The sequence below is a fragment of the Ambystoma mexicanum genome, chromosome 7p (genome assembly GCF_040938575.1).
Source record: "Ambystoma mexicanum isolate Mex_15411 chromosome 7p, UKY_AmexF1_1, whole genome shotgun sequence".
Classification (NCBI taxonomy): domain Eukaryota; kingdom Metazoa; phylum Chordata; class Amphibia; order Caudata; family Ambystomatidae; genus Ambystoma; species Ambystoma mexicanum.
The window spans coordinates 647,020,627-647,039,500 of NC_090939.1; the positions used below are offsets into that span (position 1 = coordinate 647,020,627).

General features: G+C 47.9%; 1 protein-coding gene across 1 annotated transcript in view; it reads left to right on the forward strand.

Moving 5' to 3' along the window:
* Nucleotides 1-18,874, forward strand: part of EIF5B (eukaryotic translation initiation factor 5B) — a 1,211,079-nt gene that overhangs the window by 307,203 nt on the left and 885,002 nt on the right. The window contains exon 6 of the mRNA XM_069636688.1: nucleotides 13,331-13,481. Within this exon, the coding sequence (XP_069492789.1) occupies nucleotides 13,331-13,481 (151 nt within the window). The remainder of the gene's footprint in view (nucleotides 1-13,330; nucleotides 13,482-18,874) is intronic.

Below are 18,874 nucleotides of genomic sequence, written 5' to 3' on the forward strand. Positions count from 1 at the left end.
ACTCCATATACTTTCTGGTCTGAAAGAAGTCGGGAGGGTGGAGGCTGGTCCTGGACTTAAGGCGCCTCAACAAGTACTTAAAGTCACAGAAGTTCAGGATGGTCACGTTGCAGAACATGCTTGGACCACTGGAGGAAGGAGACTTCCTGCCGTCGCTGGATCTGGAAGACGCATACTTATACATCCCCATCCACCCACCGGAAGCACTGCAAGTTCCTGTGGTTTGTGGTCCAGGGACTACACTATCAGTTCAAGGCTCTCCCCTCTGGGCTGATATCGGCCCCAATGGTATTTACGAAGTGCCTAGCTCCAGTGCCAGAGGGCATCCACGTATAGCCTTACCTGGACGATTGGCTCGTCGGATCCCAGGCATTGGCGAGCCATCACACAATGAGGACTGTGCGTCTGCTGACGGATCTGGGATTTACCGTCAATTATCCGAAGTCCTGCTTGGAGCCATCGCAGAACGCTCTATTTCTGGGTGCCCGACTCGACACAGTCGCTTGTCTGTCATCTCCTTCGGAAGAGAGGGTGATGGTCATCATAGGGAAGGTACAGCGTATGTCTTAGGCGCTGTCAGCCATGGTGCGAGACATCAAGTCGCTGTTGTACATGATGTCCTCCTGCATCAACCTCGCCCCTCTTTGCAGACCACAGATGAGGCATCTCCATGAGCTTCTGGATACAAAGTGGATGCAGGTCTGGGGCTCTTAGATGTACAAAATCGCCATCAACTAGGAATTCCGGAGGGCGATCAAGTTGTGGGGCGGGCGCCCTCGCCTCATGCAAAGAGCTCAATTTCAGGAACCTCCATACCAGAGATGGTTACTCTGGATGCTTCCCTGGAAGGTTCAGGGGGTGGGGGGCACACTGGGAAGTTGCATGCAAGGGTCCTCTGGTTGTCGGCAGAAAAGACCCTTCACATAAGTCCTGGAGCTTTGGGTGGTATTCTGGGCCGTCAGGTCGTTGAAGGGCAAGGTAGTGAGGATCTTCACGGACAACATCACCACCATGTTCTACATTCGGAACCAGGGTGTGGACGTGCTCTCCGGCTCTCTCCCAGGAGACCCAGGCCCTGTGGTGATGGGCCATTCTTCAGGACATGTTCCTTGTCTTGTTCACCTGGCAGGCATAAAAAAAAAACACTTCACCAGGACCAAGTGGATCTTCTGTTCCGCGAGTGGGGTCTGGCCCAGGCTGACCTATTCGCAAGGTTTCCACAACCGAGAAGCATAGGGGATGCTTTCTCGTTCCCATGGGGAGGACTCTTCCTTTCCTCCTTTCCCGCTTAGTGATCAAAACACTGTGTCACTGCAGGATGATGCTCATCGCTCTGGCGTGGTCGCGGCAGATCTGGTACCCAGACCTACTGCGTCTGTCGGCTGCATCCATTAGGCTGCCTCTTTGTCCCGAACTTCTCGCCAGAGTAGGCAGAGTTATTCTACACCACAATCCGGCGTCGCTCAACCTCGGGGCCTGGCTCCTGCAGCACTAGAGGTTGGACAGTGTTCCCTGCCATTGGAATGTAAGGACATCCTGGCCAGATCTGCTTCGACGTTGACGTGCTACAGCCATAAGTGGAATCGCTTCTCCATGTGGTGCCGGACTCAGAAGATTACTCCTGCGCGTCACAGCCCTGCAGCGCCCGCCGTACTTGCATTTCTTGGCCAAGGCTGGACTGCCTCACGCTTCTATCAAGGTGCACCTGGCTGCCATATCCTGTTACGCCAGGACACCAGGTAGGCCTTCCTTGTGGTTGCACAGACTTGTCAGGAGTTCCTCAGAGGCCTCTTCAGAACTTTTCCGCCAGTAAAGGCTCCCGCCCCAGCTTGGGAACTCGGTGTGGTCCTGACTAAGGTCATGAAGGCCCCATTTGAGCCGATGCATCAAGCTCCACTCAAGTGTTTCTCCTGGAAGACTGCTTTCGTGTGGCCCGTCTTCTTCCCTAATCTGTCGTCGCTAGCGGAGAGGGCCTTGCATTTGCTGGATGTTGCTTGTGCCTTGAAGTTTTACTTGGCATGCACACAGGGTTTTCAGAAAACGTATCAATTGTTCATCAATTTTGGACCTGTGAATCACGGGACGGCCTTGTCGAAGGCTTGCATCACCAGATGGCTCTACGGTTGGATTATGCACCGTCATCGGCTGGAGAACAGACCTCTTCCAGGACGGCCAAGAGCCCATTTCACCAGAGCCATCGCAGCACCGACAGTGTTTCTCTATGGTATGCCCCTTCTCGACATCTCCAGGGCTGCTACGTGGAGATTCACTCACACCATAATGAGGTTCTACTGCATTGATAGGGATTCCAGGGAGGAGTCCCGGGTCGGCCATTCGGTGCTATGCAACCTGTTCACTTGAGGTGAGTCTGCTCCAGGGGTTACTGTTTTTTACTTCTGTTGAGCATTGCCTCCTCCTAGTTGTGTATATATACTGCTATGTTATCTTTATTCATGAGCATGTGAATACATGCCAGACCCCATACTGTAGAAGGAACCAGTTACTTACTTGGAACTCCTGTTCTCCAGCATGGGTCTGGCATGGATTTGCATACAAACCCTGCTGCCTTCCCCTTTGTGGACGGTCTCGTCTTCCCGTCCAACAAGAGGGTTCAGCACATGCTTTTTCTGATCCCTCAATATTTAGCCAGTCGGGAGGTGACGCTGTGCACAAGGCCTGCGCTTGCTAGGATTGATGGCGTCATGCATATACTTGGCTCCCCACGCGCGGCTGCGTCCCATGCAAGAGTGGCTCAACAGCCAGTGGTGTCAGGCCAGCGGACAATGGGAAGATCTAGTAGTTGTCTCTCACGCTCTCGTTCTCTCTCTGCAGTGGTGGTCAAGAGAAAACGGCTTGAAGGGGATGACATTCACCACCCCTGCAGTGGAAGCCACTCACTACAGACGCATCTCTCACAGGGTGGGGGAGCTCATCTGCTTCAACAAACAGCGCCCAGAGTTTGGTCTCCTCAAATAGCGTCCAACCATATAAACCTACTGGAGCTATTAGCCGTGTTCAAGGCTTTGAAAACCTTTCAGGTGCAACTGCAAGGGGGAAGACAGTGCTGATTCTAACGGACAGCACTACAGTGATGTATTACCTGAACAAACGGGGCACTCACTCTCCAGGGCTATCCAAGCTGTCCCAAAACATTTGGATATGGGCTCTCAAACACGAGATGTTTTTGTTGTCCCAACATGTTCCAGGGGAAACTCAATCTTCTGGCAGACGTACTCAGCAGAGATTTTCCTCTGCCCGAAGAATACGAATGGCGGCTACTCGAAGACATTGTGTCCAACGTCTTTGCAGAATGGGGCTTCCCAAAGATCGACCTGTTCGCAACTCAGGAGAACGCCCAATGCCAAGACTACGGCTCCAGGTACCCCCAGAACCGATCCAAGGGGAACGGTCTCTGGATAACATGGTCAGGGAAATTTGTCTATGATTCTCCCCCCCCGCCAACGGACCAGGAACCTGTTACCATGATCCTGGTGGCCCCGCCAACCCTGGTTCGCTCACCTGATGGAAATGTCCCTCTCCCCACCACATACATGGTGTCTCAGGACCAGGGGAGACCCTACACCCATGCCCACAAACTCTGAACTTAGCAGCATGGCTCCTGAGGTCATAGAGTTTGGACACCTACAACTCCCTCCGAGGTGCATGGACATACTCAGGGAAGCTAGAAAACCAAATACACGTTATTGCTATGCCAGCAAATTGAAACGGTTTGTTATCTGGTGCAATTCCAAGGGAGTCACTCCCATCGATTGCTCACCCCCACACATTGTGCTGTACCTAACCCATCTGTTGGATACTGGGTTAGTCTTCCATTCCCTAGAGGTTCATCTGGCTGCTCTTTCAGCCTACACCACGTCACAACAAAAAGTGTTATGGTGGAAAATACCGGTGATTAAAGCCTTTATGGAAGGGGTGAAGAGGATTTATCCTCCCAATTCTCACCCGGCCCCTGGATGGGATCTAAATGTGGTTTTAACCAGGCTCATGGGAGCTCCCTTTGAGCCTATGCATAAAGAAAGTCTGAAAGACCCGACTTATAAAACAGCTTTTCTAGTGGCTATCACTTCTATCAGAAGGGTTGGCGTACTACAGGCTCTTTCTGTTCTAGACCCCTTTGTTACAGTCCACAAAGATAAGGTAGTTCTGCGCACACATCCCAGATTTGTGCCTAAATTCATATCAAAGTTCCATGTGAACCAATCAATCGAACTACCCACTTTCTTCCAGAACCCTACTAGCATGGGCGAAAGAAGCCTACACACACTAGATGTGCGCAAGGCAGTCATGATCTACCTTGAAAGAACAAAACCACTGAGGAAAACATAACAGTTCTTCGTTTCAGTGGCAGCTGGTAGAGAAGGGGATTCCTGTCTCTAAATCAGCTATCTCAAGGTGAATTGTCAAATGCATCACACTATGTTTCTCTTGCGAAGAGAGAACTGCCCTTCAAGCCTAGAGCACATTCTACTCGGGGCACTGGGGCATCCATAGCATTCATTGCAAATGTTCCCCTTGAGTCCATTTGCAAAGCGGCAACCTGGAGTTCTGTACACCTTTACAAAACACTATTTCCTAGACACCCATTCTAGGTCTGATTCTCAGGTGAGACAAGCAGTACTAAGACATCTTTTCTCTACTGTTCCTTCTCACAACCCACCTCCAACTCCGGGTACTGCTCGCTAGTCTATGCACAGCATGTGATTCTAAGCAGATTAACAAGCATCAGAAGACATGCATTACTTACCGTAATAGCATTTCTGATGATTGTATCTGCTTAGATTCACATGCGCCATCCCTACATCCCCGCTCGGGGTGGAAGGAACATAGACGTCTTACTACTTTCTCTCTTTATGTACTCACTCACTATAGCCTTGGGCTCCCTCATGGCAGAAAAAATACAATCGGAGGGACCTCGGGGCTTTAGGGATTTTGGGTACACTACACGTCACGTTAGGGATAGTGTTATAGACGCGCCTATGCCGACATCCCCTTTCGGTCCCCGAAAGATGAGATGCAATACTCTGGTTACCACTGGATGTCGGACCATATGCACAGCATGTGAATCTAAGCAGATAAAATCATCAGAAATGCTATTACGGTAAGTAACGCATGTCATTCAAGAAACCTTGAGTGTAAGTTTATTTGAATACTTGTAACAGTGAATCTCTGTGCAACTCCCCTACAGCTCACCTTGACCCCTCTTGAGAGAAGCCTCGCTGCTCAACACGCTACCAAAACTGTGTAGTACAAGCTTATATCAAAGGTTGGGTTTCCTATACCTGTAGTAGAGTTGTTTGTAGTGTTTCCAGAGGGTACTGCATACAAACTTTGCCTAACATGTAATAGTAGCCCCCTGGCAACGTAATATCAGTAGAAGGCAGGAAGTTGGAATGGGTCTCTTCCTTCCATTAATTAGGCGTTACAATCACACGCAACCTAAGATGGTCCACTCATATCAGGAAACGGACCTTGAAGGCTTCGCAAATCAATGGCTCAATTTTGAGGTTTGGCTCAAGAATGGGCAGGCTGCCAATCAAGCATATTCTCCGTATTCAGCAAAAAACGGTACAGCTATTGAGCTACAGTGCTGCTGTTTATGGTCATCAGCAGTCAAAGGGTGCCCAGGTTTGCGAAAAATCAGTTACTGAGGGAAATCATGGATGTAGCCCAGGGTTTCCCAGGGTATTTGCTGCATGAAGAACTTGATCTAGCTCATGTACAGGAACTCCTATCTCTACAACCACTTATTAGTTGGTCACGTTTATGGGCAAACCCTAACCTATCATTAACTCAAAACTTGGTGAGAGATGCAATGACTTCAAATGGCAATGGTACTTCCCCTTTGTTAAACCATCTTAAGACCACCTTTCCCAAACTTGGCCGCACATGCCTCCTGAATGAAGAAACGGCGGCCGGCAAGGTCGAAGAAAGGGAGCTTGCACGCAACTTTCTCTCTTCCAGTAAACACCAGGAGAGATATTGAGCTGCAAACACAAAGCATGCAATTCTATCATAAAAATGTCATTACCATAGCTCCCCAGACAAGTTATGCTTACTGGCTCAATAAGAATTATCTGCTTTAGGACAAACCTTCTTTTCGCATATGCGCCAGCATTTTCTTTGTTAAATGATAGTATTATTGGGCGGAAATGCGCATGCTCTGGGTATAACGTGTACGATCTACAACATTTTTTGTTCTTCTGCCCTGTATTTCTTATCTTGAGAAAGAGACTTATTTTCCAATTGCTGAGGTTGTGGGGTGTGAGGCACTTAAGGCTTCTTCTTTCTGTCACAGATTTATCCGTGGCACAGTGCATTTACCCATATATCGAAAATGCCTTTTTTCATTATGTGCTCGCGTTTAGATCACGTTTGATTTCTAATGGCCTGCAATCGTGCCATGTATATGAATTTCTTATTTTTAATTCTTTCATTGATATATCTGTAATACTGTTGATTTGAATGTGAGTTTGATGGGGTTTTACGTTCCTAATAAACTTTTATGAACTGAACTGAGGGATTATCAAGTGCATTAATCTGTTATTCACTGTCACATAAAACATGACTATTCACTCCAAGGGCTCATTCTTTGTATAACCCAGGAGCAACATTGGCCTTTATTGCCAACGCATCATTGGATGAAATATGCAAAGCTGCAGCTTGAGTTCAATTTATACTTTTGCACAATGCTGTTTTGTTGGCACACAAACAAGAGCTGATTTACAGATAGGGTAAGTGGTACGTAAACATCTTTACTGTACTGTACTCACTAGTCGCCCAGCGCCTTCTCCAGGTAATGCTTGATAATCTATGTAAACATTTGGTTCTCAGCAGATTCACAAGCCATAGAAGACAACTACTTGCCCAGTAATTCTTTCTATAGTTTGTTTCTACTTAAAAATTGTTATGATGTTGTTGCTTACAAGAGCAGCCTGAGCCACCCAACATAGTGAAGCTGGTTGGCATGGAATGCTAAGCACCTCCAGTTCCGATGAGGTCATACAGCTGAAATGTATCTCAGCATTCTAAATTTGTCAGTTGATTTTCTCTGTGTCACTGTAGGGAGCCCTTGTTGTTGTTGGGGGTCTTATTCCCCATTTACTTAAATAAATACCTGTTGATAGACTTACCAGTGCCCTGTATGATGCTTCGCTACAATGGCGACGAGGATGGGATGTGGTGAGGACCCCCAGCAACCTTAATGAAGGTACCGCCACTCCGCTGTTCCCCCCAGCGTGGTAGTGGCAGTTAAGGGCAGAAGTGAAGATACATGGTGTGCTGGCTGCTCCGCTTTGTTCCAGCGTCGAGTGGCCACCAACAAAAAAAATTTTCGTCGGCATCTATCCAACAAGTAAGTGCGCTGCTCACCTGGCGTTGCGGCTGTTGGCCTTTGGTTCGGGTGTCCCGGTTGCAGTGCGGGTGTGTCGAGGCTCGGCGTGACGTTTTGGAGGCGCTTTCAGGTAGTGCACGGACGCCAAGTGTAAAGCGAAAGGCGCCGTTTAAAGAAGGAGATTACCACGCAGCGTTGCGCTTCCAATTAATGCACGGTCGCCGAATGGAAAGCGAAAGGCGCCGTTTATACAAGGAGAGTGCCGCGCAGCGTTTATAAAAACGCGGTGTGGGGGAGCCGAAGAAGTTTCCTTGCGGCGTTTTGTAGAGCAGCCGCAACGTCGAGGGAGTTTAATACGCAGCGTTTTGCCGAGGCGCGGCGTGGATGAACCGAAGGAAATTACCACGCTGCGTGTAGTAGACGCGCGGCGTGGATTAGCCAGAGAAAATTAACACGCAGCGTATTGTAGAAGCGCATTCAGCAGAGAGGAAACACAAATGTGTTCAAGTGGAGGAGGAAGGTCCATGAAATAAATATATCTGTGTACATTTCATTAGGAATATCAAGATCAAGAGTGATAGGACCAGACGCTGCCGCACTGAAGACAAAAATATTTCTAAGGGTGAGAGTGGCGAAAGGTGAAGTGGTGAGAGCTAATCACAAGAGAGGCACGAGCAGCGAGACAAAGGTGTTACGTCCATTTGAGGGGTGAGAAATTTGAGAACTGAGGAGTGTTGATAACGCAACATGGCAGGCTTGCCAGGGATAGCTGGACCACCGATTTTTATGCCGATACCAGGACCTGCGAAGATACCATGGGCTCAATGGCGAAAGGGATTTGCACATTACTTAAAAGCTGCTGGCGGAACGTCATATTCTAGTGAAAGGAAATTGGCACTATTGTTGCATTTCTTGGGGTATGAAGGCCAGAGAATCTATGAGACTCTGCCACAGCCAACGGGAGAAGGCAGCGAGGGCGATGCTGGGAATGAGTTTGACGTGGCTTTGGTCAAGCTGGACAAGCATTTCAATCCTAAAACCAGTACCATACTGGAACGATATAATTTCCGCATGAGGATGCAGACACAGGGCGAATCAGTCGAGGAGTATGTGACGGCCCTGCGACATTTAGCATTGACGTGCAAGTTCCAAGTGACATTTGATGAACACATTCGGGACCAGTTCATGACACACTGCGGGTCAAATAAAATACGCGAAGAGTTGTGGCTGAAAGATGACCCCAACCTGGATGAGGTGTTGGATTTGGCGAAGCGAGTCGAACACTCGTTAGCATGTGTTGCCAAACTATCAAAAGGTGAAGCTAATGACCATAAGGAAAGCAAAAGTGAAGTTTTGAATGTAGGAAATAACAAAAGCAAAAGGCGAGGAAGAAACAAGCAGTCGAACAGAATTGGGGGTGAGGAAAAGAAAAACCAAGAGACAGTGCAGAGATCTGAGAAAAAAGAGGAGAGACTGTGCTTTCGATGTGCTAGTGGAACACATTTTGCTTCATCTATTGTATGTCCAGGGCGTAAGGCCACATGCGCAAAGTGCAAGAGGAGAGGTCATTTTGCAAATTGTTGTAAAAACTACCAGTTTGGACAATCAAGTCAAAGAAAAGTACTGTATGTAAATGAAGATGATGACAGCAGATCGTCGGATGAAGAAGTGATGCTTCCAGTGCCAAATGTCATCGTTAATACTGTTAATGTTGTGATGGACGGTGATCCAGATGACTGTGAGCGACCATATGCAATAGTGAATGTGAATGGTCGTGATGTGTCCATGATGGCAGATTCAGGCTCGAAAATAACTTTAGTATCTAAAAATGTGTTTGAGAAGGAGATGCGTGGAGTGGTAAGCCGTTTGATTTGCCCGGATATATGTCCCGGTGGATACAATCAAGACAGAATTGATCTGCTGGGTTATGAATGGAGTGAATTTAAGTTCAAGGGAAGGAGTTGTAAGGGCAAGGTATATGTCACTAAAAAGGGGCAGTCTCTATTAGGATGGAGAGAACAGAAGAGTCTAGGTATCCGGTTGGATCCCAATCATCCTGAACAGGTGCTCCAAGTATCTGGGTCATGCACAGGATCAGGCAAATATGTGTTGAAACACAAAGGAATTTTCGAGAAAAGTTTGGGGAAAGTGAAGGGGTTTCAACACCAAATTGTCCTAAAAAGGGGAGTGTGCCTGTCGCGGCTAAACTTAGGTCGGTACCATTCGCCTTGAGGGAAGGGGTGAAAGATGAGCTCAAGAAACTGTTAGAAATGGGTGTGATTGAGAGAGCAGGAGGTGTGGAATGGGTATCGCCAGTTGTTGTGGTAAAGAAAAGTTCAGGTGATTTGAGGCTGTGCATAGACATGCGGGAACTCAATAAGTGCGTTATGGTTGACAGGCATCCTTTACCTAACATGGGTGAGATGTTAACCATGGTAGGCAAAGGCAAAGTATTTTCAAAACTCGATATGGCGTCGGCATACCATCAGGTCGAGCTGACAGAAGATTGTAGGAAAATTACAGCTTTCATAACGCATGAGGGTGTATTTCAGTTTAGAAGAATGCCGTTTGGGTTGGCATCAGCTTCATCAGTATTTCAGAAAATTATGGATCGGTTACTTGGATGTGTAGCGGGTGTGTTCTGTTTTCAGGATGATGTGCTGATATGCTGTGAGACGTTGGAGGAGCATGACCGAAGTTTGTATGCGGTCCTAAAAATATTTGAGGAGAGAGGCATCAGCTTGAGGGAAGAGAAATGCAAATTTGCAGTATCCGAGGTAGTATACCTGGGTCATGAGGTATCATGTGAAGGGGTGAAGCCCAAGGAAAGCATTATCAACTCCATAAAAGAGATTGAGAGACCAACAACCAAGAGTGAACTGCGTTCATTCTTGGGTATGGCAGAGTTTTACCAGAAGTTCGTGGAGAATTATGCTGCAAAGGTTGTGGAAATGAGAAAGATTCTGAGGAAAGGTGCGGACTTTGTTTGGAGTCGTGAATGTGAAGTAGAATTTGACAGAATCAAGGAAGAAATTGATATGGCGAAACCTTTAGGATGCTTTGATACCAGGAAGTTGACGATTATTACGGTGGATGCGAGTGAGGGCGGCCTGGGTGCTGTCTTAGCACAGAAACAAGATGATGGATCAGAAATTATAATAGCTCATGCTTCACGAGGGTTGAAAGGTGCGGAAGTACGTTATTCGGTCCTGGAAAAGGAGGCCCTTGCATGTTACTGGGCAGTAGAGAAGTTTAAAAAGTTTGTATGGGGGGTGGAATTTGTGATCCGTACAGATCACAAACCCTTGAAAGTTATTTTTGAGACGAAAGGTCTGGACAAAATATCTCGCAGGGTGGCTGGATGGGTCACCAGATTGCAGGCCCACAGGTTTGTTATGGAAGTAATCCCGGGAAAAGAAAACATATTAGCGGACAGTCTGTCGAGAGTAAAGGTTCATTCTCAGGACGGAATAGAGACTGATGAGATGGAAATGGTGTTTGTAGGTACAGAGGGTATCGTATCCAAGGAAGAGTGGTTGGAGGAAATAAGAAAAGATGTGGCATTGAGAAAGGGGATGTCATATGTTGAGTCCGCAGTTTGGCCCAGCAAAGCGGCGTTAGCGGAGGAAGAAAAACCCTTTTGGGAAGTGAAAGATGAATTGTCAGTTGCGGACGGTATATTGTTTAGATGGGAAAGGGCAGTGGCTCCCAAGGGGATTCGGGGAAGGATTATAGATTTGGCGCATAGTGGTCATTTAGGTATTACGAAAACCAAGGGAGTGTTGAGAACGGATTACTGGTGGCCTGGTTTCGACAGGGAGGTCGAAGTTCGGTTAGGTGAGTGCCAATTTTGTCTCCAAAGTGGTAGGGGGGTGGAAGCTAAGAATCAACCCCTGGTGGATGTGGGAGTTCCGTCAAGAGTTTGGAATGATATAGCCATGGACATACTAGGACCTGTTGAGTTGGGATATGGTCGGGGAAGATTTGTTGTAGTGGTGGCTGATTTATTCTCTAGGTGGGCGGATTTTAGAATTGTGAGGGAGATAACGGGAGAAAGCATGGTAAAAGTGTTGCAAGAAATTTTTGCGGGTGAGGGTCTTCCAAGTAGTGTTCTCACGGACAATGGAACGCAATTTACTGGTGGGTGTTTTCCCAGGTATTTAGAAAAATGTGGTGTGAGCCATAAGAGGACGGCTTTGTACCATCCGGAAACTAATGGAGTTGTTGAGAGACTCAACAGATGTGTGATGGAAAGCATTCGTATGGGGGAAGAGTGTGGATTTGACAAGTTAGCAACCATTCAGAATAGGATGTGGGCGTTACGTATGGCACCCCACGCTACCACCGGACTATGTCCATTCGAGCTCATGAGAGGTCGAAAGCCTTATTCTATAGCGTGCCCGCCTTGGTTGGGCAGAAGCAGGGAGTCTGATGTGGTTGTTGACGAGGTGAGAAGATCTCTCATGAAGAAGAAGAGTGAATGGGTCATGCGGGAAAACAAGAGGAGAGGTAGGAAGGAGTTGCGTGTGGAATGTGGTGATTTGGTAAGAATAAAGAAAGGAGTAGTAAAAAAGAAGGGTGAGATGTTATATTCAGATCCAGTAAGAGTGGTGGCGGTGTTGAAGGGTGCTGTGCGAGTGGCCGGTGGCCAGGTTTGGAATATGAATAGAGTTGCCACGGTGAAGAGAGGTAATGTGTGAAACATTTTATTGTGAAGAAGATGTTTATTAAAAAGAAAAGGAGATGTGTTATGATGTTGTTGCTTACAAGAGCAGCCTGAGCCACCCAACATAGTGAAGCTGGATGGCATGGAATGCTAAGCACCTCCAGTTCCGATGAGGTCATACAGCTGAAATGTATCTCAGCGTTCTAAATTTGTCAGTTGATTTTCTCTGTGTCACTGTAGGGAGCCCTTGTTGTTGTTGGGGGTCTTATTCCCCATTTACTTAAATAAATACCTGTTGATAGACTTACCAGTGCCCTGTATGATGCTTCGCTACAAAAAATACATACACCTGCCCTGACTCCCCGCAAGGATGCAAAGGGACAATGCAAAACATCAGCTACCCTCTCAGTTGCATTCACTTTGCAGACGTCCTGTCAGAAAAACGTACAATCTGAGGGTATCGATTAGTGAAGGATTACTGGCCCCTGTATACATAAGATAAGGATAGTGTAACGGAATGCCCATGTCGACGCCATGTTTTTGGAATTTGAAAAAGTATGTAATACTCTGAGCCAGCCGCCAGATGCCATCCTATGCAAAACATGCGATTCTGATCTAAGCAGATACAAGCCACTGAAAGATGATTACTGGGTAAGCAGTATTTGTCTAACCCCTAATTTTGAGCTGGCCCAAATGCGTGTTAAACCACAAACGTTTTACTTTTTGTGGCGCTCTATCCATGAGCTTCTGCCTCTGTGGACTCTACTTGGCTTTGCTACATTCCTTTTTATATGAAAGTTTTTATTTTTCATTTTGATTGTAGCCATTGTCTCAATTGTGGACACAACGATTGAGGGTGTCCGATGTGCAATAGCTGTGCAACATTAGTAACGCTTTTGCCTGCCATTTGGCCCCAAATTGGCTTCAAGAGCTTTCACCAAAATACGTTTTGTGAGTTGTGTACCCTTTTCAACTACAGTGAGCTCATTTGTATTGATAGCGACAATTGATTAACCAGAGCACGTTGACAAAATAAGTTGATGTTTTTGTGCTGGAGACTTGCAGCCACTCAGTGGCTGCATGTGTGAAACTTGTGCTAGACCGCAACATGTGTGCTAGACCGCTCAAGTCAAGAGCAGTTGGACAGAGTCGTTTTTTTTTTAACATGTGTGTTTTAAAAAAAAAACGCTGAGCAATGTCACACCAGACGTGGCGTTTTCTGTAAAATGTTACGTTTCAGATATGCGTGATTTACCCGAAAAATGTACCAGAAAAACTCCTGCATTTTAGTTACCTTTTTATGCCGTTTTTAGGAACGTTTAGAACAAGAAAAGAAAGAAAGGAAAAAACAAAAAGAAAAAGAAAGGAAAGAGCGTTTAAAAAAGGAGGGAAAACTTCTAACAAAAGCTCAGAGAGATGCTAGAGCCAGAGCAGAAGCTACACTCAAACTTCTTCAAGCTCAGGGTAAGTTATTGTGCAGGTCTTAATGCTCACATTTTCTATATTATAATGTTAAGTGATATTCCAGAGTGAAAATCAAGAAATAGTTAAAGCAATTTCTCTATGTAATGTAAAAATATGGGAGCTGGTAAAATGTATTACCACGTCTAAAGTAATACTTACCAATGTAATCAAGTAATGGAAAACATATTTGCCTACAAATTGTAACTAAATGAAACACTTTGAATTCTTTTTTTAAACTTTATATCTCATGATCTTTTAGTGTGTTGCATGCAGGGGCGTAGGAGACACATAAAATCTGGGGGGACAGCAGACACCTTGGGGACTTTTTTTTGCTATTTATTGTGTTTTAGTCGAACTCGACTTTTCACAAACTTGAAATTACTTTAGCAGTATATATTCACATATATCATCACTGTAAAAAACAAGAGAAAAGAATAAAATTAAGAAAAAGAAATGCAGTTCATGGTGTAAAATCCTTGAATTTGGCGTCTTACTTCAGATGCTCAGTTAATGAAAAAATGTTACCACTTCCCAGGTCAAAAGGATTTCATGACCTGAGCATAGCTGGTCCCAAAAAGATGGGGTGTCCACCAACCTTTCCTTGTCCACAAATCTCACCCAATGTTACAAAAAATGTTTAAAGCAGGCCCTCTGGGCTCGAAGCATGGCGTAGTGAATACCAGAGGCCATTAACAGCATGTACTGCAGTTGGAAGCAAACTATTGGTGTAGTACTGAAGGCATCCCCTTGCCTGGCAGTGTCTATTGGGTGTGGCACCAAGCCATGCTGAACCATTAAGTTAGAATGCCCTCCCTCCAGTATAGTGGAGCAGGGCGTGCAGCGGGCTGTTGGAGTGAGAGCTCTGTGTGCTTTCGGTGGCAGCGCAACACCGCCAGCCAGTGCACTGTGTGACAACGGTCCACAGTTTGTGACTAAGGAGGTAGAAAGGTATCTTTGACAATATTGTATAAAACACCAGAGGACAGTGCTGTACCTCCCCAAAGTAATGGGGTGGTGGAAAGTGTTAATCGCTGCTTGATGGATGTGGTGCAAATGGCGAGTCAAAGTGATGTGGACAATGAGGCGCTCCATGAAACAGTGATTTATTTGCACCAATCTTCACACAAGGTCATGGGAGTCTGGGATTGATGGTTGCTGGGATATGAGGCTGAGGCTTGCCATGCAGGGGCTTTTTTGATGTATATGGTGTGGAACCTTCAGCAGTGGTCAAAGTGCGTGTGAGACGTCGCTTAAATATGTGTACGAAGAGGTGGTGTGTGTTTTTGTCATTGCTTGACCTCATATGGCTCCCTCATTCCAAGTCCTTCCTAGAAGAGTGTCAAATGCAGAGTCCCGACCTTATAGAGTATTCTATGTCCACAAAATAACAAAAGGCTGTACTCCCATATAAAAATAAAAGTTCCCTTCCTGTTTGAGGTGCTTGAGCACCACCAAACTGCAGTGGTTGGACCACTGCAGCTGGTTTCAATCTTGGCTCCTGTGCTAGCGGGCTCAATCCAACCAAAACACTTGAGAGGGAGGTGTAACCGAATAGACAGTCAGAGACACACTCCTGGCCCTTGCCATGGACAGCGCACCCACTCACCTGCTGCTCCTCCTCCTGCTGGCGCTGCTATGGGTGCAGACCGCATGTGGGAGTGAGTGACTTACTTGGGGTAAGGTTTGGTTTTAGTCTCGGAATTCTGGGACTTTAAGTTTTTCTTGTTTTATTTTAAATATAGCAATGGAAGTCTGAGAAATACCAGAACCGGATTATATATGTTCTCTTGAAACAAAAGGCGACCATACCGTGTGTGTATAAAGGTATGTACAAAGTAAATGGACCAGCATGCAGAGTCTGAAACAAGATAGGAAGAAAAAGCACCTGGCCCAACTTGTGATACTGCCAGAGTGCCCCCCACATGCCAGGAAAACCCCAGGAGCAGAAAAAGGGAAACCTTAAGTGGTGAATAAGAGCACACTGAAGCCCTCCTTCCACCTGCTCGACCAATCGGCCCAACACATTCCTAAACTAAATCTCTGCAGCTCAGCCTCGTCTCCTTGCTGTGCAGGGACATTGGGGAACTGTGGCTGCTCCTGAAGGAAAGTACAGGTGTGTCTGGCGTCAACAGCTTGCTGTTTACTGCTGCAATAACCTTTGTGTGATCAGGATTCCATGAGTTTAGGACATTTGAAAATTAGCGGTTTCTGGAAGGGAGTGCATCGGCATCAGCCTGGTTTCTGGAAAAGCTTCAATAAAGTTTTAATCCAAAACGGTCTGCTGTTTGCCAGTGATGTGGGATGTATGCAGAATACTTAAAAGGAAAACTCATGTGGATTGTTTTCTATAATCTTATTTTTCTCTCCCTTTGCCTATGCTCTTTTGCTCTTCTATGTCCATGCATGCACACAGATGTCCTTCGCCTTCGTCTGTCTGATAGCAATAATTAAAGATGTAAAAGCACTTAACTGTGAATAGGGTCGCCTTCTAGAATTTAAGCCAGAGATACAGGCTTTCCTTTTAGATAAGCCAATGGAGGAAACCCAGGCCGGCAGTAGATGAGGCTGTACAGAGTGGTAAGGAGCACAACACCCTGATGACACTGGGGCAAATCTCCGGGAGGACCTTTGAAAACTGAGGTTTCCCAGCAAACAGTCCTTTTGGTCAGCAACCTATACCCAGCCAATTTCCCACCAGATATAGACAGGGTCTAGTTCGTTTGCCAGATATCGGGGACAGCGGGGCACGTACTCTGCACCCTCCAGGTATATGTGCAGAGGTAAACCACGAGGTAAAGAACAATCCACACATGGGTCGTCCGCCACCAATAAACAATGCTCCAAGGTTCGGGTCCCATCTCCTTCATTCCCAGTAGGAGTGTGCATAAACCATTTCACCGACACATGGAAGGGCATAACATCAGACGGATGGGTGTTAGACACAGTGTCCTAGAGGTACCTCAACGAACACCAAGAACTACTAAAGAAGTAAGTGGAGGCTTTAGGCAGGGTCACTGTGAGGAATCTGCAGGATTCATCACAATAGGTCCTGTGTAAATAGGAGAAATACAAACTTCGAGGGGATTGGGTCCTCCGACGTATTCCATATGTATGACCGTAATCACCAGAGCTGTGCTGCTTCGGAAAATCTTCGGCGTCTGCGTCCTGTGTCAATGACGTCGATACGCCGCCCTCGTGGACCTCCTCCGACGGCCGACGTCACTGGATGTTATAAGTAGGACGCACAACGCCCGTAGCCTCAGTTCCGTTTTTTCCGCGAACGTGTTCGCTTCGGGAATCTTGGCGCGCCTTGACTCTTTGGAGTTTCTGTTGTTTCACGGTTCTTCGAACCTGTTTGGTGTTTGTGAAGTATTTCTTCGTGAAGATGTCTACCTCGTCTTCCACACGGCGTCCGGGCTTTAAGAAGTGCGGGGACTGTGGGTCCAAGATGTCGGTCACGGACTCGCACAACGCCTGCCTCTGGTGCCTCGGGGAGGCCCATGACACGGATGTGTCGACTGCCAGTCGCTCACGTCGAAAGCCTTGCGGGAGCGCAAGAAGTTGTTATCGGTAGGTAAGGTGTCCAAGCCCCGGAAGTCGAGGTCTGCGGGGCTTTCGACGGACGACTCGAGGGGCAAGACTCTGCATCGTCGTCGGAAGTCCAGTGGGTCTCGGTCCCGGAGTCGGTCTCGCCACTCCTCTGCCTCTTCGAGGCACTCCAGAAGCGCCGTCATCGGATTGCCTTTCCCGTCCTCATCCGAGGACTCTGCCCGTCGGCGGGTCGCTTACCCCACCAAGCATGCGACACCGGAGGAATGGGCTTCCTTCGGGAAGAAAATGTTGGCGATTCTCGAATCGCAGGGCACTGGTCCGTCCGCACCTCCGAGTGGGGTCGGTCGTGATCTGCCGAGAGACACCGCTCGCACGCCTTTGGCCTCGGGTGGTTGTCACGATTCGCGGGAAAGGTCCCGCTCGGACAAGGGGAATCGTTCTCGGCATGCTCGGTCCAGGTCCCGGTCCTCGATGCGCTTGAGACCGTGTGAACCTGTGGTGTCTTCACGGAAGACGTTGACGCCGGTGGTGCCGAGGTAGTTGACTGACTCTTTCGAGGGCTTGCATTCGAAGAAGTCGTCGACGCCATCGGCGTTCCGGCCGTCGAGGGACATGCTCGGGGCCCCGGCCTTGAGGACTGTGTCGGCGCCGTCGATGCCACGCTCGGCGTCAACGCCGATTCACTCGATGCCTTTCGACGCTGTGTCGACGGGGGTACCCCATGGCTCGGGGGAACCACCTAGAAAGGCTCTCGCCAAGGTCAAGCATGGCTTTGGTTCAAGTTCTGTGCCTTCTTACCGCCATCTGGAGTTCATTTCAGAGGTGGATGAGGGCTCTGAGGATGGCATGGTGCCGGACACGGTGCCAGACGAGATTCTCTCGGGCCATAGCCAGTTTGAGGACTAGAGGCAGTCCCTACATGATGCTAGTGGGGTGGACACCTCTCCGGAGGTGGAGTTCTGTAGGCCTGAGCCTGGCAGTCATGCTGATTCTTCGTACCGGCGCCTTATGTCTAGGGTCACCGAGTACTTAGGATGGTCTGCTCCCCCGGGGGAGTTTGTTCAGGATGACCTTATGGATATCCTCGACATTGGTCCACCAACTGACCCGGTACTGCCGTTTCATATGGCTCTACAGAGGAGGGTGTCGGCAGCTCGGATTGCTCCGGAGAGTCTCCCGGCAGTGGGCAAGTCTTTGCCACGAAAATACCACCCAGCCAGTAGTGACCCCTGCTACTTGTCCAAGCACCCTACTCCGGAGAGTTTGGTGGTGCAGGCGGCTACGGCCCCGGCAAAGCAGGTGTTGTACCCTACCATCCCTCCTGATGGGGACGACAAGCGGTTTGACGGCTGGGCGAAGAAAGTGTTTTCTGCAGGGGGTATGGCGCTTCAGGCGGCCAACTCCATATGTGCCTTGTCACGTTTCACGCACACTCTGTGGAACTGTTTCCTTGGCGGCTAACCATATTCCCGAGGGGGACGAACGGGATGGTTTCCTTGCCATGGTTCAGGATGGCAAGGATGCCATATGTGAGGCTGTTAAGTCGGGTTTGGACATGGCAGATTGTGTCAGTCGGTCCATGGCGGCGAGCACTGTGATATGCAGGTTTGCGTGGTTGCGGAAGTCGGGGTTTGCTCCTGAAGTGCAGGCCCGGCTCCTCAACATGCCCTTTGACGGGGAACATCTTTTTGGCAGCAAGGCTGACAAGAGCCTTGAGAGGTTGCAGACCTCAAAAGCTGCAGCGAATCGTTGGGCGCTGCAGTTCGACAACCTCTGCCTTTTTCGTCCTAGGGGACAGCAATGGAGGGGAGGTTCCTTTTGTTATTACTCATCCTTTGGTA